Source organism: Egretta garzetta, unplaced genomic scaffold (genome assembly GCF_000687185.1).
Source record: "Egretta garzetta isolate BGI_Z169 unplaced genomic scaffold, ASM68718v1 scaffold1, whole genome shotgun sequence".
Lineage (NCBI taxonomy): Eukaryota > Metazoa > Chordata > Aves > Pelecaniformes > Ardeidae > Egretta > Egretta garzetta.
The window spans coordinates 1,664,949-1,688,841 of record NW_009258542.1 but is presented as its reverse complement, the minus strand read 5'-3'; the positions used below and the strand labels follow the sequence as shown (position 1 = coordinate 1,688,841).

Genomic DNA, 23,893 nt, shown 5'->3' with positions numbered 1-23,893 from the left:
TTCCCCCTCATCGCGGGGCGCAGGTAACGCCGGGTGCCCCGTAGGGGTTGGAAGGCGGCCCTGTGGGAAACGGAGGCGGTAGCGAAGCTGGCCGGCGCTGTTGGGACTTGCAGCGCCGCAGCGGGTTTTTAAAGGGAAAAATTGCCGGGTGCCTCTGCTGTGTGTGGAGCTTTCCCCAAGCGCATGCGTGGGTTTTGTGATGCGAAAAAGGCGTGCTTCTCAGAGGCTCAAAGGGTCATTTTTGGCCGCTGTTTTTGATTTCATGATAAATAGTTTGGCAGTTGTCTTCACTTGGAGTTGCTTGGCTTCTCAGCTTAAAACGCACGAGGGTTTTGCCTCTGTGTGTTCTGCACCTTGAGGCATAACTGAAAAGCCATAGCTGTGTTTTTAAAGGTGTTCATAGTATTTTGTGCTTGTATAGATGTGGTGTCAGCTTTCAGTGATATGCTGTGAATTTTGCCTTCTAGATTTTTCACAAAGCCTTATTTTACAGGATTTGTAACGTTTACACTTCTGGCTGGAGGAGAAGGAGTTCTGCAGAAATGTCGAAGATAGAGAAAATGAGTATCCTCGGAGTGAGGAGTTTTGGGGTAGAGGACAAAGACAAACAAATTATCACTTTCTTTAATCCGTTAACTATTTTGGTGGGACCAAATGGTGCAGGAAAAACGGTAAGACTCCCCGTATGTTTCTGAAAGGCCTCAAAATATGAATAGTGATCTCTACAGGAAAGTATTAATAATGCAAAAATCTTGCTGTTTACTGTAAACATGGCGTTGTTTAGCATTATTAGAGATCTGCTTCTATGCCCAGATTTTGCAGAGCACCGGTTGATATTTTTCATAGTAATTGGATCCAGATCCTGATTAAAACTCATTTTGCTAAGTACCATGTTCTCATGATACTCAAAAAAAAAAAAAAAAAAAAAGTTATTTCTTACTTCTCTCTCCTCACATATTTAACTCATTTGTAAATATTTGGGCTGTTACTGTGGTTTTGCCTGTAGTCCATCTTGTTTACTCTAAATTGCCATTATAACTATATACTTATTTCTGTTTTCTTAGACTATCATTGAATGTCTTAAATACATATCCACGGGAGATTTTCCTCCTGGCACCAAAGGAAACTCGTTTGTTCACGATCCAAAGGTAAAAGTCATAGTGACTAGATGTAATGTGTGTTTACTCCCAAGTCAAATATTTAACTGCACTCAGTGTTGTGATGAAAACAGGGATGCTCAAGTTCTAGGCAGGCATGAGCTGACCCTATTGTTTCAAGAAAAACAAAGAGCTGGGGGAGATCAGAACATTACCCACAGCTGGGAAGGCACATATTCATTGGATGTTGAGAAGAATTTCCCTTATTCAGGTTTTCTGTTTCTACTAAAGGTTGCCAATGAAACAGATGTTAGAGCTCAGATTCGATTACAGTTTCGAGATGTAAACGGAGAGCTCGTAGCTGTCCAGCGATCCATGGTCTGTACCCAGAAAGGCAAGAAAACAGAATTTAAAACCCTTGAAGGTGTCATTACTAGAACAAAGTAAGTATTTTTTTCTTACTTTGGCGTGAAGATCGGTTTGGGTTTTGTATATTTTTACGTATAAGATGAGAAAACTTCATATCATATTCCTTGAAGTAGCTACCGGTGCTCTTAGGTTAAAGCTGTGTAGTTTCATCACTTTATCTATTAGTTGATGCATTAGTTGATAGGGTAAAAAACCTAAAATTGATAGCACTACTTTAAGAACTACTTACATCTATTAACTTGCATTTATTTGAAAATTGTATTAATGATACAGTTTGAAACTAGCATTGTGTGGAGTATGTAGGCTTTACTTCCTTTAGCACCGTTTTCGGTTTCAGATCGTTGTTGGCCCATGTTTAGCTCCCATCACCACTGTTTAAGAAGTGTATTCATTTAACTTCATTCAAGATCGGTTTTGCTCCCTCTGGTGGTTCTGCACAGTTTTAAAATGTGTAACAGTCTTGACTACAAATATTGACACTGTTAAATGCATCGGTTGAACATGGTCATTATATGCTTAAAAATTGTTACTCATTAGGTTTTTCAGTCGGTGCATTAGAATGAAATTATACTGTTAAAAATGCAGTTTACTTTTAAAAAGAATTTGCTAGTAACTTCTTCTTGGTTTTTCTTTATCTGTGCTACACAGGCATGGCGAGAAGGTCAGTCTGAGTTCCAAGTGTGCAGAAATTGATCGAGAGATGATCAGTGCTCTTGGTGTTTCCAAATCGGTGATCAATAACGTCATTTTCTGCCACCAAGAAGAATCCAACTGGCCATTAAGTGAAGGGAAGGCCCTGAAGCAAAAATTTGATGAGATCTTTTCAGCAACAAGGTTTTTCTCTTTGCTGTAATTAAATAAAAACTAAGAAATGTCTTCTCTAATAATGTAGGTGTTAATGACAATGTCTAAGGCATTGTTTTATATGTCAGTATTGCTATATTGCCAATAGGATCTGAAATACTGATTTTTGTTTTTGTTAAAGGTATATTAAAGCACTGGAAACTCTTCGTCAGGTACGACTGAAACAAAGCTTGAAAGTAAAAGAATGTCAGACAGAACTGAAATACCTAAAACAGAATAAAGAAAAGGCACAGGAAATCCAGGATCATCTTAGCAATAGAGAGGCTCAGCTGGCTGCTTCTAAGGAGAATGTAAAATCCATTGAGAGTCAACTCGAACCTCTGAAGGTAATTTGCATGACGATTACGTTAAGACTTTAATACAAAACAATACATAAGTACTAAAGAACACAGAAAAATGTGAAAGCTGGACGAATTTCTTGATTAAAATCTTACACTTTTATGCTGTGTTACCCAATTTTTGTCTCTGAAGCAGATTTGCGCATACCTCGACAAACCTGGCAGATGCTGGTCTCATCTGTGAACAGTCATTGGAGGTTTAGGAACAGAGTTTGTGAAATTCTTGTAAAGGCATCGGGGTTTTGTAGCTTAATTTAAAATCTCTCTTTCTCAAGGTTATAGTCACTGAAATTATTATAAACTGAAACTAAACTAAAACTTAAAAAGCCCTATTTTTAAAAAATAAAACAGCTGATGGTTTTACACTTAGACTAACTATATTGTATAGAACAATTGATTATGGGATTCATGAGCTGGTGAGATATTTTACTCTCAGCTTTCTTTCCTTTGCAGAATTCTCTAGCAGCAGTTGAACAGAATCTCACAAAAGTAATGAGGCTAGACAACGATGTAAAAGCCCTGGAGAGCAGGAGGCGGCAGATGGAGAAAGATAATCAAGATTTGCAACAGAAGATGGAAAAGGTTGCCTTTTAAATTCCGTGCTGCCATCCTTTCTGCTGAAGAATCAGTCTGTCTTTTGCTACCCAGTGAACAAAGTTCACTGCATCAGATGTTGGTGAAGAACATTTTCATAGGCTGTGCAGCTTGTTTGATATTATCAGATATTGAAATATGGCTCAGTAAAGTTGTATTAGTTTCTCAGTAATTTGGGTTAAAATGCTTTTTGTAACTTTTCCCTCCACCATCGACTAGCTTGCCAAGAAGGCAAATACTGACAAAAGTTTTCAGAAAAGTGATAATTACTGGTAATGATGCCCTGCAGTGTGTAACTGGAAAATCTCTACCTCTCACTGTGTGTTGATGGGAGGCAGCACTTGTTTTGACCAGTATGGGATGGCTCCTGATGTTAATACTACTCACCTCCCTGAGGATTTTTTATTTCTTTCTCTTAAAATAAGACATAATTGTCAGTCTTCTGTTGTGATTGTGACAAGGCATTTAAAACTATTTTGAAAAAAGAAAAGAAATTCCTTAGTGTTAAAAATCTAGATGCATTTGTTTTATAAGCCTAAGAAAAATAGGTTCTCTTTTTCCAGTTTTGCTTGTAGCATATTTTTTCTTAATATATGTCTTAGTACAGAAGTTCTGTGGGAGGTGTTTATGTCTTATTTCTTGAATTCTGTTACAGTAAAAACTATACTTTTAAAAAACATCATTAGTTGGCTTATAAATTTAGTTAAAAAGCTAACTTTATTCTGTATTGTATTTGGTGTACAGGTTTTTCAAGGAACAGATGAACAACTAAGGGACAGGTACCAGAACCACCAGAGAACAGTGAAGGAGAAGGAGAAGAGATTATCAGACTGTAAGCGTGAATTAGATAGAGCCAGTAAAGAATGCCAGAGATTTAACAGTGAGAAATCGGAACTACTTATTGAACGAGGTATTTTAGACTTCATCTATAGCCTTGTATTTATTTTTTATTGCAATTAAAGTCTGAAGTGGAACTACTGATAAGGATCGAAGGGATTTGAACTGGACAAAACCCCTAAAAGGTGTATGAGTTTGGGGTCAGCTGCACAGTATGGTGTGAGACTCTCGCAGGTGGCCAGGTCTTGGCATTCTTCTCCTGGAGTTTCTAATGTGCATTTCTTGTTTTGAGCTATAATTACAATGTGTTGTACCTTTGTTCTTAAATGGACCAGTCTTTATAAAAATACTCCAAATAGATAATTTATGGTGGCATAGATCAATATCGGCCTGGCAGTTTACAACGCAGTTGTTGTTGCTGTCTAAGCTTGTACCTTCTTTAGGTGATGAAAATGCCTGCTAGCCAGATGTGATTGTATAAGTGTGCTTTAACCAAGAAAAATGTGAAAGCTGAATGCTTGGCATGCTCAGTGTCTCAGGTGGGGGCTGGGGCCTAGGCAGAGGGCTTTAGGGTAATACTCATGTATCATTTATTCTCTTTTAGATGGACTGTGGGAATTTCAGTAAAGCTGTAGTAGTTGAGACACAAAATACGCATATGTAAAATGTTTGGCCTTTGTTTATATTTATCAGAATAATATTTTTAGTGTTTTAAGAGACTTTTGTTTAAATTCTTGATATATTTCATTAATAAAAATTTAGTTACCTGAAATAGCAATCATTCAAGCTAAAGCTTGCTTTTACTCTGGAGCTTTTTGTTATTTAAAAATACTTCCGTTTCAAAGACTTTCAGAAAATAGTGGCAATGGACTTTGAATCCTAAATGTATCTTCTGCCTCAGTTTTCAAGCATTTATGTCATGTTTTCTTTTTGTGAAGGTCGTCTTCAACTGCAGGCAGATCGTCACCAAGAACACATTGCAACGAGGGATTCCTTAATTCAGTCTTTGGCAGCACAGCTGGAATTCGATGGTTTTGAGCGAGCACCTTTTAATGAAAGGCACATTACCAGTTTTCACAGGTTGTTGAAGGAGAGACAGGACAGAGATATGGAAGCTGCAAATCATTTGATGGTAGGAATTCTGGCATTTTAATAGTGTAGTTAGTATTGGTTATTAGTGTGTTATTGGTCCATATGTGTCTTCACGGTGCTGGGAGGAAGAGGAAGAATGTTGGGGGTGGAAACTGAAGCCTTTTTTTTTTTTTTTTTTTTCTGCTTCTAGAATTCTTTATTATGGATTGTCTGAATCTTTCCATGGAAATCAGTTTTGGAATTAATAGTGGTCAGCAGGTGATCTGAACTGCCAAAGCTATTGAACAGGCAGTTCTTCAGATAGGTTTTTCTCAGCAGCCCTCTCATGCAGGTGGATCACTGACAAGCTAAAAAGCCTGAGGAAGAATTACAGTGGGCAACTGGTTTAAGAATAAGTAACTTTTTGTTGAAGTCATCTTCAGAATGGGGTTGGTCTCACAGAACATTACCAGTATGATGAATCTGCATTTTCCTGTCGAAACTTTTCAGCAGAACATTTTTACAGGTTGTAGTTATCGAAGTATCTCAATGTCTTGTATTACAGTGGTGAATATTTGCAAGCAAGTGCGAAGAAGTGTTTTTAAATGTTGTTTTGCTATGAAAAAAATAATGAATATATTATTGCTGACTTCTTTCAGAAAGAATTTGCACGAAAAGAGGCAATGAAACAAAAACAGATAGATGAAATAAGAGACAAGAAAACGGGATTAGAAAGAACCATTGACCTGAAATCAGACATTCAAAATAAGAAACAAGTTGAGCTGAAGAATGTAAAATATGAATTGCAGCAGTTGGAGGGGTTTTCCGACAGAATTCTGGAGCTGGATCAGGAGATTGTCAAGACAGTAAGTTAATGTAATTGAAAAATTTTTAGAAGTTTGAAGTAAAAACTTTTGGCTTTATTGCTAAAAACCAACAAAAACAACCAAACAAAAAAAAAAAAAACCTCAACAAAAAAACCCCACCTGATGTTTACTCAGTCTGCACTTTTAATACCCTCCCTATGCTTTGTCTGTTTGGATGGTGCCCCCTTTGGGGCAGGGACTGTTCACTACTTTGTTTTTGTATAGTGCATGCATAGAATATACCGCTTCTGCTTGGTGAGTTATAAATAGGGTAATAGCCACAGCTGGTGATGTAACATTAGTCAGTCTTAAATTATTGGGCCAGAAAAATATGACCTAAAGTGCTACACTACCTACGTTTTTCCAGATAACCAACTAGCCCACCTCACAGACAAGTTATAAGCGTTTTATCTGATGAAGTATTGTAAAGTTATGAGCATTTTATGTCCCAGTTGAATGCCTTTGTAGCCAAATATTTTATGTTTGTTAGCGGCGTATTATTCATTCAGTACTTGACAGTGTTTCTTCTAGCCTCCTCACTAGAATAATTCCAAATTTAATGTGCAGTAGATGCTAAAATACAGAGAATCAAACTAAATATGAGTGTGCTTCCTGAAGTTAAATCATGTGGTTATAGCTTATGGTAAAAATGTGAGCAACTTGGGGGAGTAGTACATTTCAGAACAGTGCATCCAGTATCTGCTTTGCTTTCCATGCTAACATCACGGCCTTTGTCCTTTTTCATGTATTCTGTACAAATCTTATAAGTGTCATTCCTGTAACAGCTAATGATACCGCTGCTGAGCCACTTAAGAGCTTTCTTCTGTTTCCTTTAGTTAGACCTTTATTGATCAGTGTAATTATTTAAGTCTTCTGGGCTTTTATTTGTTGTTTAGGTACATGAGCTGGAGAAGGCTGAGAGGAACAGCAATGTAGAAGCACTCGAAATGGAAGTACAAACTCTGCAAAATGAGAAAATAAACCTGGATAAAGCTCTTAGAAAGTTGGATCAAGAGATGGAACAGTTGAATCTACATACCATGACAATTACCCAAATGGAGATGCTGAAGAAAGACAAAGTAATTTTTCTATCATCATCTCATAAGAGAAGGACATGTAATTAACACAGTCCCTTCAAGATCTGTGTATTTTTCAGGTGTTTATCAACAATCATATGTAAAGCTTCTGTCTGACTTCATAGAAGCAATTAACTTCATGAACACCTTGAGTGATATAAACCTGAAGATACGAAAAAATTAATTCAAAATACTTCATTTCCTCAGGCAGACAAAGAAGAGCAGATTAGAAAAGTGAAGTCAAGGCATTCTGATGAACTGACATCACTGTTGGGATACTTTCCGAATAAAAACCAACTTGAAGACTGGCTTCATGGTAAAAACAAAAAGATTAATCAGACAAGGGATAATCTTGCTGACCTTAAGTAGGTATTCATTTAATTGATTATGTCTCCATAGGTATTTATGTAATTATGAATTTAAATATTGGAAAGTTTAATACACTTAACATACTTGTTATTTGAATTCATTGTCATTTATTTAGGTATCTGCAATATCAAAGAAAGCATCCTGCAGAATTTTTGTAATGTATAGCTGATAGAGTTTGTGCTAGTTAGTAAAATCACAACATACGTAGTATGTCAAAGGCAGCACTAAACGCAGATAGCAAAATATTGTTCTGGAACATCCTTAATTGTTTATATCAATCCTAGCTGAATTAATGTGCTTGGGGGTGGAAATTGCTGGTCTTCTGACTTCCTTGTAAGTCACAGAGTGGTTAGTGACAATATCACGAGTTCCCGTGTGATTTCCCATTCCTGATTTCATTTGATTATATAAAAGAATTTGTTAGAGTAGGTAACATCAGCACACTGTGCAGTCATACACGTTAAATTTCCACAAAACAAAACCCCCAAGACTTTTAAGTATAGGAATATTGCATAATTTAAAGTATGGAACATGAGTAGAAGCATGCTAACATCTTTTGCTTAAGAGGTTCAATAATATTTCATAAGCAAAAATTGCTGTAGTGGGAAGAAGTTGATACTGTGCATTCTATCAAGTTTTGTATGTCTTTGTCATTAGAAATGAGTTTCTCATCAGTAGGCATCTAGAAAGCAAAAGGGAATTAAAATGAAACGCTTTATGTTGTACTTAAATTAATAAAAAGTTGATGCTATAGGTTTCCTGAAAAATTCTTGAAGAACTGGCGAACGGTTCTCTAACATCAGTTTCAGGTTAACTTCCCATGTTTCTGTTTTTGCTTGAACAGTTTGAAATCTTCATTTTTTTGTACTAATTGTTTATGCATTGATGTTTCAGCAAACGACTGGCATCAGTGGAATATCATAAAACTTATGTCAGTAATGAGCTAAAAAAAAAAGAAGCACAATTGTCCCTTCATGAAACAAAACTTTTTGATGTTTGTGGAAGCCAAGATTTTGACAGTGATCTGAACAAGCTTCAAGATGAAATTGAAAAAAGTTCAAAACAGCGAGGTAAATTTACCTAGAGCTCTACTTTTTTCCCTAAAGTTTGTTTTAAATGTAAGCCACAGATACTGAGACAGTCTGTTGCTTGTGTAGGACAAACCATCAGCACAGAAACTGACTTCAGGGAGATTATTACTGAATCATATTTTTTAACAAATTTTCCTTCTCTTTACTGCTATTTCTGTTTTACACTTAAGCAGGATCAGTTGTTCTAATTCTGTCAGTTAATCCTCTTATTATGTGTCAATGAAGTATCTGCTTTGGCTTACTGTGTGTGTAGAATCATGACCTTCTCAAAGCTAAGGAAATGTTTGAGTGTGTGCATCTGCCAGCTGCGAGGACGAGTACAGAACCAGCGTGTGGTGTGGATTTGGCCCATGGGGCCTACTGCTAACTGAAAGAAAGTAATTTCTGAAGGAAGTACTTTCACTGTTAATTACAGAGGGATTAAAAGACTCGTAAAATAATTCAGGTTGACGATGACTTCAAGAGGTGATCTAGGGCAACCTGCTGAAAGCAGGGGCAGTGCTGAATGCAGACCAGGTCACTTAGGGCCATTTCAATTTCATATCTTTGTGATTTTGTGGGTTATAATTTTGTCTCATTTATGGTAAATAAGTGTCTAGTTTAGATCTGATTTGTGTGCACTGTTTATGTTTTTATGTAAAAAGTCTTTTGTTTCTTTTTAAACCAGCTGTGCTTGCTGGAGCCACTGCGGTTTATTCACAGTTCATTACACAACTGACAGAGGAAAACCAGTCATGTTGTCCAGTTTGTCAAAGAGTTTTTCAAACAGAGGCTGAACTGCAAGATGTAATTAGTGATCTGCAGTCCAAGCTGCGTCTTGCTCCAGACAAACTGAAGTCAACAGAGTCTGAGCTTAAAAGGAAAGAGAAAAAACGTGATGAAATGATGAGTCTTAAACCACTTCGGTAAAGTACTTAAACCGTCTTGTTGCAGGCTGTTTCCTTTCAAATGCTTGGGTTTTGATTATTAAAAATCATGCTGACATCAAGGAGGCTTTATTTTAGGGCTAGTTAATTAATTTAAAAAATCGCTTTGTTGAGATAAATATTTTGCTAGCATTTGTTCTCTGCTCATTTGGACTTTAATATGGAACTATTTTATATTTTTGGTACTTCTGGTCCTTTGGGGCTTCTCTTGAGAGTGAGGCAGAAAAAGTGGTTATGTGGTTACTTTTGTACCAATTATTTACGGTCTACAGACCTGGTTCCCCTCCTTGTTATTTTTCATAGTAATTTAAAATGGACAGGCTGGTTTTGTTATTGATGAAAGGTTTTTGTACCACGTCACCTTAAATATGTTTCTTAAAAATGCTGTAATGGAAATTTGTCTGGACAGAAGGGGAACTGAACATATTAAACACCCTTTAATAATATCTTGATTTATATCTCCTTTAAAAATACTTTTTGTTGCTGGCAGTTTGGTCTGAATTACAATGTTCTAGAAAGGCATCTCTGGATTTTATGGTGGATTCCCAATGCCATTTAAGTTTCCTCAAGGTTCAGTTATGTGCAATTCCATCATTTGGGAATGCATCTCTGTCTTTGACACTGATAACACATATTAGATTGGACTGGATGTATTCCTTTTGTTATTTAAAAAAAAACTTTTAATGTTGGGGGGTTTTTTTTGAACTTGCAAGGTAAAGCAAAGTGTAGATAATACTAACAAATTTGGAAAAGGTACCTATAGTATTTTCCAATTTCCAGGCTGAATTTGTCTGTATTTTTAAAGTTATGAAAATACAAGACAGGTTTTTTTGTTGTTCCTTTCCTTTTCTCTTCCTGTTGCCTCCTTCCAAAATGTAAACAAATAACACTAGACCTAAAGAGTTTATGTCAGTCTTGTTGGCTTTTTTTTTCCTTAGCATATGAATGGCATTTAAAGTAAGAGTATGCTGGTTTCCTGCCAGTCGGTGAAGAGTCTCTACGTTCTGAGAGAATTTGGAGAATATGTGTTAAGAGGGTAGACCTTTCCTTCACAAGAGGGCACTCTTGTACAGTGGATTTAGACCCTCTTATGAGCACTTGCTATAATTAAGTTAAAAACTAAAAGACCTTTTGTTTGCTTAGTTGTTTCATCTTACCTGTATAAAATTGAGGGATTTATCACCTTAGTTGGTTATATAACATAAGCTCAGTTGAATGTGGGCAAGGTTAAGGGGATACTGTTTTGGCTAAGTTTAGTCTTCCGCTATTAAATCATATCACAGATTTTGTGATCTTGAATTTCTTGAATTTATGCTGCTGGTTTTGACAAAGGAAATCTTACGCGTTTGTATTTTATTTAAGGCGAACTGTAGTTGAACTCCAAGACAAGGACATACCAGACTTGAGGAACAAGATACAGAATGCAAACAGAGATTTAACAGGCCTGAAGGGTGAGATAGAAGAACAGGAATCACTCTTGCGGACAGCTTTGTCTGAGGAGGAAGGTGCCAAGGCACGTTTACAGGATATAACAGTAATGGAAAGGTACCAGGTATGCTTTGGTAATTTCTTTTAACATATATAAAATGGTACTCACTTGCTAGCATCTAAATACATCGGTATTCAATAATGTGACAAAACATTGAGGTCTGAAGACTTTTTAAGCAAAGTAAAAATACTTTAGAAGACAGCATAACATAGGTGATCTTGGTACTAATAAAACTTAATAGTTTTATGTAATGATTTTTGCTTTTGAGGACCACAGAGTCCCTTGAGTTCTGATTCAGTTCTGTGCTATAGTAACTGAGAAGAGAGGTGTAATCCAGAACTTGAGCATGAACACCGATATAGGAAAGTGGTTTTCAGTCCTCATAGGCTTCTGTCATTATCATTCAGCATGTTCTCAGCACCTACTCTGTGTTCTTTCTGAAATCTTGTCACGTATGCTTCCTTGTTCTGTGCCATCTGACTATATGGTAAAGGGGAATTGATATCCTACACTTTTTATTATTCTGACGTAGGAGACTATTTTGAACAACCTTCATGCCTTTATTACTGACACAAAATCTTTGCTCAGCTGAGAACCAGGAGAAGGACAGTTACGCAGAGAACCTGGGGCCAGGCAAAGGACCAAGGGTATTTCATGGGTGGGAGGTGGCAGCAGCTCCCAAGGCTCCAATAGTTCTGTTGTTGCAGAGACAGGTAGCGCATGTAACTGCTCTGAGGTAGCCTGGGGATGTCAAAAGCCCATCCATCCGTATTGGCTGATTTCCTCTCGCAATTAGGGATTCCAGTTTCTGGAATGGGGCTTACAGCCGGTGGGCTGACGTAACTTTACTGCTAATGATGTGACAGGAGATAAATTTCAAGGTTTGGAGTCACGTGCGCCTCAAGCCCATGTTCTTGTGTGCCAAAGATAAAAAAAAACATTGTTAAACACTAATACAATAACAGTACCTTTTCTCATACTTTCAGACTGATATTAGGGATGTTGAACGAAAAATTGCTCAGCATGAGGCTAAGCTGCTAGGGGTCGATTTAAGTAGAACTGTTCTACAAGTAAGCCAAGAAAAACAAGAGAAAAAACACTCGTGGGATACAGGTAGGTCATTAAAAAAAAAAGGTATTTCATTTTTATATTGAAAATTATGTTCTAATCTTGCTGCCATTAAAAAAATTAAACTTCAGTTTACTTGTTTTACATTCTGAAATAACTGCATTCTAATAGTTTGTGGGGTTGGGGTCATGCTACCTTAATTTATAGGTAAATTTTCATAAGGAAGACAATAAATGTTTTTAATAACAGATGGACTCTGTGTTTGTTTTCGTCTACAGTTACTGGTAAAATTGAGTTAAATCAAAAACTCAAGCAAGACCAGCAAAATCAGATTCAGCAGCTAAAGAGTACAGTTAATGAGCTTAAAGCAGAGAAACTTCAGATTTCCAGCAGCATGCAGCGTCGTCGACAACTGGAGGAACAAACAGTGGAATTAACCACTGAGGTTCAGTCCTTACGGAGAGAGATCAAGGTAGGAATTACTCTTAATTATTTAGCCCTTAGCTTTGTTGTCCAGGGGAAAAAAAAGAATAGATTTCACATTGTCTGTAATCCTAGTGAATAAGATGTATTTTTAAATGTTTGCCCTGTGCTGCTATTGCATATCTTTGGGAATTTCCAGAACTTTATTAATACATGTTTTCACATCAATTTTTCAACACACATTAAAAAAAAAAAAAAAAAAGTAAGCACATGACTTTTTTTACCACTTGAAAAACTGTTGATTAATACATGTTTTCACATCAATTTTTCAACACACATTAAAAAAAAAAAAAAAAAGTAAGCACATGACTTTTTTTACCACTTGAAAAACTGTTGATCTTTAACAGAATGAGAAAATAAAAAGGACTTTCTCCTACTACTTTTCAGGAAGCAAAAGAACAGGTATTTCCTTTGGATGCAACTTTAGAAAAACTGCAGCAGGAGAAGGAGGATCTAATGGATAAAAGGACTGCAAGTAATAAAGAAACACAAGAGAAGGTTTGTTTGCTTTTGACATAGCTGGGATTACATACTGGTTTTCAGGCGTGGATGGAAGCTATGGTAATGAGTTGGCTTTTAGGAAATAGCAGTGACTTTAGCAAATGCTTGAGATTGGTGGAACTTTTAGGGAAGAAAAGTATGTAACCAAGTCAGGAGATGAACTCAATTGTAATTAACCTTTGGCAGTCTTGACAAAAGGCTTCTAGGGACATTTGGCAGTGACCAATGGTATCAAAAGCCCTTCCTAATAGATCTAAGAGAAATAGCAGGGGTGACTAACCTGTCCTTGCCAAGTGACAAGCCTGTTTAACTCAGGTGAAGTGGCCCTCTTGTGTAAGCACAAATGAATGTTTTACCATTTGCTTTGGAAAATGTGTTCATGGTAATAAGGAGCATCTGGGTTTCAAAAGCTGAAGGCTTTATTTGTAATGTAAAGGGAGTTATAATAAGGAATTTGTACTTAGACAATAGTGTTACCCAGTACCTAATCTTTGATACAGAGCATACCTGTTCTTGGACGTATGACTGTATTTAATTTGAAATCTTTCCCCTGCAGATAAATGGCATAAAAGAGAAAGTTAAAGATATAAACAAGTACGTGAAAGAAATTGAAAACTATATTCAACAAGGAAAAGATGACTATAAAAAGGTAACCTAAAAACCAGCCAATAAAAAGTTGAAATTAAAAGCACTTTTGTGTTTAAATCATATATTGTTTTATTTCTTTAGCAAAAGGAGTCTGAACTTGAAGAAGTAAATTCTCAGTTAGCTACCTGTGAGAAACAGAAGGAAACGATAAGTAAAGAGATGGAAATGATTCGACAAGATATTGACACTCAAAAGGTAGATGCACTGTTTTACAGTAAAGTATATTTTGCATAGTTCAGTTAATTTCTGAGTTTGTTTTAGGTCTGCCTAGGTCCGTAGTGGTGCAAAGTTTGTCTTGTCCTGATTTACTTAATCAGTTGTTAGTCAGAATAGCTGTTATGCATGCATTAGGCTGAAAAAAGTCTTGAGGTTTGTATATGCAAAAGTAGACGCATTTTAGAAAACTTCTATCTCTATCATTTTGTCATATTTCCAAAAGGCGTAAGTCTGTTGGGAAGATAGTCAGCATTTTCAAAAGTATCTTTGTGTGGAGAATACCTGCCCTGTGAAATAAGACTGCTGTAAGGTGTTTCTAATTGCAGGTACCAAAAGTTGCTAGTTACTCCAGATTTTGTCATGTGTTTTAAATTCTTGTGTATGTACTTCAAATACTGTTTATATTCTTTATAGGAAAGTTGTCCTTCCCATTCTACCCCACCGCTTACTGTCTAGCATGTAGAACTGAGATGGGGGACTTTGTTAAATCTCATCCTAAATTACTTGCCCTTGTTTTAAACATTGATTAGTATTCACACACAGGATCACTCTTGTGTTCGCCTGTCACAATAGATAATGTAAGTGTTATTTCAGATTGAAATATGAAGTAATACTGCTGATTTCCATTATACCCTATTTCTAGCATAAGATCAGTTCTCAGTGTGATAATTTTTGTTGTTGTCAATTATTTTATGCTTGCAGCATGTTTGAGGGTTGTGCAGAACTTGAACTTTGTAACTGAGAATAACTATACTGAAACATTGCACAACTTCTTGCTTTCTGTGGGGATAGATACAGGAAAGGTGGCTGGAAGATAATCTTACTTTGAGGAAACGGAATGAAGAGCTAAAAGAAGTTGAAGACAATATAAAACACCTTGTGAAGGAGATGGGAGAAATGAAAGTCCCGCAAATGAAAAAGTAAGCATCTTCAGAACAGGACGGCATGTTTTGCACAAGAATTCACTGAATAGCTGAATGTAATATTCGCTGTGTTATAGTGCGTTTCCTGGTCCGCCTTTCTCCCCATTCATGCAAACCACTTCCTCCTTCAGACTCGTGTTTGCATAATATCCCCATGACGACAACATAAGTGACTCAGTGAAATTACATAGTACTTCTAGCTAGAAATAGACGTATGCGTACATGTGCATGTACCTGTTCCAATCTAATCCATTTTTTTAATGACTGCCGCTGTTAAATCCACGTTCAAATTATTTAAATTAATTATTTAAAAATAATTCATGTCTCTGGATAAGAATATTTCATTTTCATTTTCAGTCTGCTCACTTAGGTTTCAGCAGCAGATTTTGTGGTTTTTACAGTAGTTTAATTGCTTAGATAATAAACACTTTTGAAGAGGAATTAGCCCAATGCTGGTTCTTACATGTGAGCCATTTATTTAGTGTTCTAGGGGTTACCCAATTAATTAGTCTTCTTTTGCTCAGTATCCTAATTTAATTCCGCCTATGAAATTAGTTATTTTCTGTGTTTTTACAAATAGCACTTTGGCATTCAAACTCGATAACTTGCTTCTCCCATTCAGAATAGTGATTTGAATAAATTCTTAACAGACAAAAATATTTTTCAATAATGTTTTAATTTCAGTGACATTAGTATCTATAATTTTAACTGTTACAGACTTTATAGATACAATATAATGAGCTGCTGTCTAACATAAACTCAAAATTAGAACACTGATTAAAAAATTGTTGAAACACTAAATACAAAAGACTTGTATATCGATTACGGTTTCACAGTGAACAAAAACATTTAGAGGAGGAAATTGAATCCCTGAAAAGAAACCATCATGTTGCACTTGGCCGACAACGTGGATTTGAGGAAGAGATTGTTCGGTTTAAAAAGGAGCTTCGAGAGTCGCAATTCAAAGATGCGGAGGAAAAATACAGGGAGATGATGATTGTTATGAGAACAACAGAGCTGGTGAACAAAGATCTGGACCTTTATTACAAGGCTCTGGATAAGTAAGTATTGTCATGTGAGGGTAGTTCTTCAATGTTTTAGGCTTTATTACTGTTGATAACCTTTGCAAAAGCAGCTTTCAGTTTCAGACTTCCCAGCATAACTTAGAGATAGTAAATTAATACAGTTTTTTGAGATATATACTTAGTTCTCTTTATAAAATCAGGCATTTAAATACTAAGATAACATCACAAGATACAACTTTTTAAGTAAATTAATTAAAATATACTACAAATGGCACAGGATTGGTAGGATGTAGGAAATTTGTAAGTTAATATATATAATGTACATACAGTTAATGCATTGATGGTAATAATTGGAGCTTAATATAGTCATAGTCCAGTGGTCATTATGATTATCCCCAGTTCTCTGTAGGACCCTTTTTGAGTTATGGTTGTACATCTTAGGACTCATATTTGCAATGTAACAATTCAAGTTGAGCGATAATAGCAAGTGAAGCCAACACGTCACCCACCTGTGCCTTCTGTGCTGAACTCCTGGTGTGAAATAATCTTTTGCTGTGTTGCCTGGGGTGGTTAGAGAATGTCCAGAAAATAAACACATTCAACTTTGGTTTTTATCTGAAAACATGTAGAAGAGCCAGCGGAGCTGCAGGCTGTTCCTCTGACCCTACTCCTCTCTAGCTTTTTTTTCTACTTGAAGGTGTTTTTAGGAAACTTTTGTAAGTGCATCTCCCCAAATTGCTGATGGTTTTCTTTTTTTCCCTGTAATTTCTGTTTGGTTTGGGGTTTTTCTTTTGAGGAAAGTAGAGGAAAGTATTACAGGATATGCAGTGGTAGAATGTGTTTCTTAAAAGTCCATCTCGCATGTTCTTTCAAAATACATAAACTCCACAGTACGAGTTCAGGAAAGGTGAAATCTGTGTTTAAATCTTTCATTATTAACGCAGATCTTTCTTGCAGTCTCTCATACTGCTTTAATTTCTATAGCAGTATGCTTTAGCATCTTCTGGTCATATCTTAACATGAATAAGATATGCCCAGTAGATTTCTTGTTCCCCGTGATCTTCTCAGGTAAACAATTGTGTTTTCATTACAGAATATTGCAGTATAGAGGTGTGTTTTCCCATTTTCCAGTGTGGGTGGTCTTGTGCTTGTATTGGAAGATCAAAAGAAGCGTGTCTTGCATTTGGTGGACAGTGTAGTAAACTTTGTGATTGTTTCTGCTTGCTCTGGAAGCTTGTTTTCTAGTCTTGGACTGACTGGCCAAAAATAGCATCTCAAAATCTGTAAACGAATACAAACTAAAGTATCCGACTCCCTAAAAAACCTTGTGTGCTCAATTATAATGATGGAATTGCAACGAGCTATTGCAACTTGATGGACAGCGGGGGAGGATCTGTGTTTCAGGAAATATGAAACTGGTGCTCAGAGACAGAAAGGTAAATTGAATATTAGGAACAAAAAAGAGAAGGAAAGAGAAACATATTGGCCACTGTATAAATTCACAATATACCCATGTCTTGAATAGAGCATGGAATTTTGGTCCCCTCTATTACAAGGGGCCTAGTAGCGCTAGAAGAAGGAGCAGAGAAGAGCAGTCGTGTGTTTGAGGGTACAGCATAATGGTCAAGAAGAGAAACTAAATAGATGAGAACTTTCCAAGCTGAGAAGACAGGTCTCAGTGTTTATTAAACACAGTGGTCTGGAGGAACCCTGTTTTAAGCAGTTTTAATGATAAAATAAATGTTTAATATTTGAATGTAAGTTAATCCAAAATGTATTTTGTGAAGGTATAAATTGTTCAGAGCATGTATAATTCTTCCCTTTCAGCATAAATGGAAATGCGCTCCAAGAATTTCCCTTTTAGAATTCAGAATCTTTTTGTATGGTATCAAACCATCTATTGTTTCTATTTAAGGCAAAACAGGAAATCAGTCTTGTAGTTTCAAGAAAAATAGATAAGCATCACTTATTGGTAATCGCCTGAAAAATCGGTGAGACGAAATGTTAACTCTAATGGCCAGAGATTGAAAGCTGTATCTGTAGCTAGGAAAACCAACATTTTGGGTGTTCTGTGCTATCAGTTGATCTTTTATTGACTTAATATTTAGAGGTTTATGATAAATATTGATGAGGAATGCATTCTTGGGTTTAATTAAGTAAATAGTTGAAACACTTTCTTCTTTCTTCAGACTTAACAAATCCTATTAGAGTTGATACCTCAGTATTCCCCAGAACAGGTGGAAATAATTTCTGTAAGAGAGGAGGTGGGAAAAGTATATGTAAAAGTCCATTTCAGAAGTATATTTTACTTGCATCATATTTTTTGAAAGAGGACATTGGCATAAATTGAGTGAGCATTGGTTTTTTTCATTACAGAGCACTTTTTCTTTAAAACGCCAAGTTAGAAATGTAGCATCCTGTCCTTTCTTGTATGCTTTCATAAGGAATCATCTGTTACTGAACTAAAGTCACGTTGATATATTAATCAGGGAAATCAAATTGAAAATTTTTAATGACATCCGATGTTATTCTTGCTGCTAAAGAGAAAGGTAGCTCTAGTGATAATGTCTGTTTGGGTAATGATAAATTATATTCTCAATACAGAATCCTCTGCTCTGAGGAAACTTCACAGGCTCTCCTTTCTTACTGAGACCCAGTTATTTGCACCTTTGAGGGCCTGTGCCAGTGAGTAACACTAGAGTTGTTTTAGAAGACTCAACATCAGATTTGTCTTAATGTCAGTCTGAAAATATCTCTCTTTCTTGCATACGTTATAAATCTCTTAAAAAGTCAGCTAAATTCGTTCTCTGTTGTGACTGCAAATCTTTTTGTCTTCATTACTCTCCTACTTCTTGAGACTGAGCTATTTGTGAGAGTAGAATTATTTACGCAGTGGAGTGTGGTTAGTCTTTAGATGCTTCTGCATTCAAAATTAACTAGTATTTATTGTGTTCTTAGTAAAAGTGTTTAGGGAATGGAAAGGGAGCTGATGCTTCCTTAAAGCTCCTATAGTCCATGGCTGCATCTATAACAATTTCTATTTTTTGTTGTTCTTCGTTAGAGCAATAATGACATTTCATAGCATGAAGATGGAAGAAATCAACAAAATAATTCGTGACCTTTGGCGAAGCACCTACAGAGGACAAGGTATGTAATTTTTTTTTATTGCTGATGATGTAGTTAGTTACAGGATGAATTGAGGGTAATTTTCCCTTTTCCAGGTTTTCCAAAGTTAAGGTTTCTTTGAGACAGAGGAACCGCATGAGTTCATTCCTTCAATTTTGGAAAAATTAATTTTTAAGATGTATCTGTTAGTAGAATTTTTGTGGTTACTGCATATTATACCTCTCAACGTTGTTTAATCCTATGATATTGATAAAGATTTTTGATGTTATAAAAACTGTCTCCTTCCCTTTTTCAGATATTGAATATATAGAAATCCGTTCTGATGCAGATGAGAATGTCTCAGCCTCTGATAAAAGAAGAAGTTACAATTATAGAGTAGTAATGATAAAGGGAGATACAGCACTGGATATGCGAGGAAGATGTAGTGCTGGGCAAAAGGTAATAGCATTTTTTAGTACACAGTAAGGAGGATTCTGAAAACTGACTGCAAGAGAGTAACATGTTCTGAAGTGATCCTGAAGAACAGATGGCTCCAACTCTAACAATTCTGTACAACTTTCCCTGTGTCTGGATTTTGCTGACAGTATGCAATATATGACGCTGAACATCTGAACCCTATTTTGGGGTGCCAAACCCCATTGTTTCAGCTGGGGACTGGTCTGAGTCCCTGCTCTCTCCTCAAGTTCAAATCCTCCCAGTCTCTTGCCTAGTTACCACTAAGGTTCCCATAGCTTTAGGTCTATTGACTTGCTCCCATATTTTTTCCTTCTTGAGGACTAGTCCTTGATCTTCTTTTCACAACTACATCTACTCCTAAGTATGGTAAGATCTCTTTTTCTCCCAAGTTACGCTGCTCTCCCCTACTGCTGAATATAACCTTTCAGTTCATGTCACCAAATGTCATGCCATGCCATACTTTCAGGCACTGCATTTCATTCTGTCCTATCCGTGTCAGCTATCAGATCTGCAGTCTGGCCATTCAGCTGTCTCCGTACTTTAGTAAGACACACTGGCCAAGTGGCCTGGTATCACACCCGCCTTGACAGTACCGGCAATCAGAGGTTCATCATAGTTAACCACACCTCTTTCACATGCTGGGGCTTGAGAGTTGTTTCCACCTGTCTTGTTATGTTATGACAGAGTATCTAAAATACTCCTAAGCAAGAGAAAAGAACCAGCCTTGTTCATCTGCCTCCAAAATCACCATCTGTACTGATTTTTTTCAGGTTTCGTTTTTGTTTTTTAAGAGCTGAGGTATTGGAAAAAAAACAATACTTGTAGCCATTTGACACTTGGCATATTGGTGATGCAGCTTGGGCAACCAAAGCTACTCACGGTATTACAGCAGGAAACTCCGTTTCTTCCTTAGATGAACCATTTCCACCAGAACAAGTGATCTTCCTAAATGTAGAAATAGTAGAGAGGGGTTAGTAGAAAGGGACAGAAACACAGCCAGAGCTGCTTTTATTTCTTCCCTGGTGGAACATTTTCTGCTCATCCTTTGTACCTGCTGCACTGTAAATAGAAGACCTGGAGAGCTCTGCCTTACGCTTAAGGTTCTCCATGGAAGGTGTCAGTGACAACCTAGCCCGAGAACACTGCAATTGCATGAGGGAGATACATTCTCCTCCCTCTTCTGCAGTGGGAGCTGGAGCTTTCTGGCTCCCTTTCCTCTTCAGTAGAGGAAGGGCTGTGATGGCAACAGATTTAGATCTCTTTGATGTTGAGGAAGAATTGCCATTATCTGAAGTAACAAACTTGTCTACTTCCCTACTTCCAGAGTAGCAATTCCCGCTGTGTTGCTTACTCCAGCAGGGTTTCACTGGCAGCCAGGCCTTTTCCGCAACCAGATGGTGCAGACAGTAGTAGAAAATGAAATCAAGGAATGGAACAAAATGATACACAATGTTTTTAAGCACGTACAGCAATAGAATTGTGAAAGGATATTTCAGGAGAAGATGAATACCCTATTGTTGAAAAATGCTGTCAAATTAATTCCCGCCTGAGTGTAGATGTGTACTTGGTTTTGAAAATTCCATACAAATTTTGGGGGAAATCCAAATCTTCTTATAAAACAGCAGTATATGCAAAAAATCTGTCCTTTCCTAAAGTAGTCTAGGATGTTACGTTAGAGTGCTATGTAAATGAGAGTGAAACTTGTTCACAGTTTCTTAGCTTATATTCTGAGAATTCTTTGATCATGAACTGTGATGCCAGCAGTCATGATCACTGGAAAGTATTTTTGGCAGCACAGTTTCCATCGAGTGTGCTGTCATTTTCACTAGTTCAGGAGATATAATAATAATAACATGATTAGGCATGTTAGTACAAAACGAACGTGTAAGCTGGTAAATCCTACTGCCGTCAGTTCAGTAAGTAGTTGGGAGTTCAGTAGCTCGACGTTAGTGATATGCGTTCAGATTCCCGCCATCCCTGCTGCAGTAGGGCAGGGCTTGCACAGACTGTAGGGGTAATGCACGTGACAGTGTTGTAGCATCTTGACCTTGGATTGGAATCCTTACTTCCAATATCTCCTGAATTCTGAGTATTTGACTTCTCTGATAATTTTCCACTTTGTAGAATGGATCTTTCAATTCAAACTTAAAAGTTTTAATGCAGTTTTTCAGTAACTAATTAAGAACTGTCATTTTGTTAACTATCAGCACATTGGTGCGTAAACTTCAGTCATGGATTGTAACAGCATGTTACGCATAGTTCCTCTGTAAACATTTCAAAGAGTAGGATTTTTGATGTTGTGGCGTTTTTTTTCCTTAGGTGCTTGCTTCTCTTATTATTCGTCTTGCTCTAGCAGAAACATTCTGTCTCAACTGTGGCATATTGGCACTAGATGAGCCTACTACCAATCTTGATCGAGAAAACATAGAGTCTCTTGCACACGCCCTGGTGGAGTAAGTGATTTCTTCTTGTGAAGCTTAAAGAAGGATAGTTTTCAAATATTAATGGTAGTTGGTGGAAGTGAATTATATTTTAAGCTGGCATGTCTTTGTTGGCATATGCAAATATACATGCAGAGCAGTAGCTTTAGATTCCCTATCCTTTATCTGGAAGAGGAAAAGTATTTCTTAAATAATTTGGGATTTTTTTTTTTAATGTGGGTAAAAGGAGTTGCTAATCTGCATTAGATTGCTTGACAGTTCATGTCATTCGTCATCAATAGTACAAAAATATTTAACTGTGTATTCACAAGTTCTATAAAACTAGAATGTGATTTCAATAAACGTACACTAAATAATATCTCTTTGTAGGATAATAAAAAGCCGCTCACAACAGCGTAACTTTCAGCTTCTGGTGATAACTCACGATGAAGATTTTGTTGAACTTCTGGGACGTTCTGAATATGTGGAAACCTTCTACAGGATAAAGAAGAACATTGACCAGTGCTCTGAGATCATGAAATGCAGTGTCAGCTCCCTAGGCTCATATGTTCATTAGAATTTAGAGTAATTACGTATTACACACTGGCTTAGCTGCCTAACTTGCTAGAGCTCGATTGAAGGCATCTGAAAATACAGTTCCTTCGTATCACGTGCTGCTGAAGATTTGTAGCAGTTTTGGCTGGAGTCTGAAACTATTCGACTCCTAAACTTTGTATCTTTATAGATATTTCTGTGCCTGGGTGGAAGAATTTAAATGAATAAAATGCAGTTAACTTTTAGATGTATTTTACACTTTAAAAGTGAAAATAAAGTTGTGATGTTCTTTGAGTATGTCCTGGCTGGGAGATCTGGATGCAGGTTCTTTGGAAAAGCTGCAGCTCTGGCGACAGTGTAAGGCTTGCTCTCCATTGCTGCGTTATGGCAAGTTCAGGATTGATTTGTATCTCTCTAGTCAAGGCGTGCTTGTAGCTCCCCACCTCATCTACCCCAAATTCAGAAGATTCAAAGAGAGCTTCTCCTACTTTCTCTACAAGGTAATGTCACTCTGGCAGTTTGAAGACAGAATCTTCACAAAGTATAATGGCTTGCTTTAGAATAATTCACTGGGCCAATGGGTGAATGGACGACAGGAGCGTGCTTTAACCATACTCTCTTTGCTTAGTGTCATTTACCTCTGCTGCTTTAAGATGATGATGACGTTTACGAGAGTTATGTCATATCTCCATGAGATCTAACCAAGTTCTGTGAAAATGATACAGAGAGTTAATTTGCGTGGATGCTGAGCTTCACCTGCACCACTCAGAACTCTTCCTGAAGCTCTTTTCCTTGGTACAGCAACACCCCATGGCCCTGCAGACCACAGGCCGAGGGAAACCTACCACTCAGGATGACAATGGAAAGCCAACAGCGATGGCATGCTTCAAAATGCAAAGGACCTGGTCATCACAAGTCCTGAGATGTCAGACAAGGCTTCCTCAGCAGCGTGCCTTGCTGCCTCTGAACCCACACCAGCCCTGGGGGTGCAACTTCTGCGTCTCTGTTTCTTCATAACCAAGGGGGCACCTTTTCTACCTTGGACTCTGGGTACTGGGTGCAAGTCCACAAGCAGAAGACGGGCTTACAACTCTTTATGTCTTTGCAGGCAGCAGCGATCAGCTGAACCTCCTTAGCAGCCAGTGTATGACCAAAGATGGATTTCAGAGGAAGAACCTTTAAACCACTGTGGAAAAAAAACATTGATCTCATTCTTTGCTAAATACGGGAATGAGCCCGAGAACCTTGCACACTGCCTGCCTCCTGCTTCGGGATGCGGGAAGCCCTCTCTATTGCTTGGGGATGGAGAGCAGGTTCCAAGAGCGGGTGCGGGCAGGGGTAGGAGCGCAGGCAAAGCTGGCAGGCGCTGGCAGGGCCTGGGGCTGCGTTAGCACCATGGACAGAGGCAGCCCCGGGGCTGGGGCT

General features: G+C 37.3%; 1 protein-coding gene across 1 annotated transcript; it reads left to right on the top strand.

Annotated features, from left to right (window-relative positions):
- Positions 1-147: 147 nt before the first annotated feature.
- Positions 148-23,067, top strand: RAD50 (RAD50 double strand break repair protein). The gene is made up of 25 exons (XM_009646922.2): positions 148-671; positions 1,065-1,148; positions 1,389-1,540; positions 2,175-2,360; positions 2,512-2,716; positions 3,182-3,310; positions 4,067-4,232; positions 5,098-5,291; positions 5,890-6,096; positions 6,993-7,175; positions 7,380-7,537; positions 8,436-8,611; positions 9,300-9,537; positions 10,921-11,110; positions 12,034-12,160; positions 12,394-12,587; positions 12,986-13,096; positions 13,656-13,748; positions 13,829-13,942; positions 14,756-14,883; positions 15,723-15,947; positions 18,973-19,058; positions 19,333-19,475; positions 21,813-21,946; positions 22,304-23,067. Exons 1-25 carry the CDS (start codon positions 543-545, stop codon positions 22,488-22,490), a joined length of 3,939 nt encoding a protein of 1,312 aa, XP_009645217.1. The 5' UTR covers positions 148-542; the 3' UTR covers positions 22,491-23,067.
- The last annotated feature ends 826 nt before the right edge of the window (positions 23,068-23,893 follow it).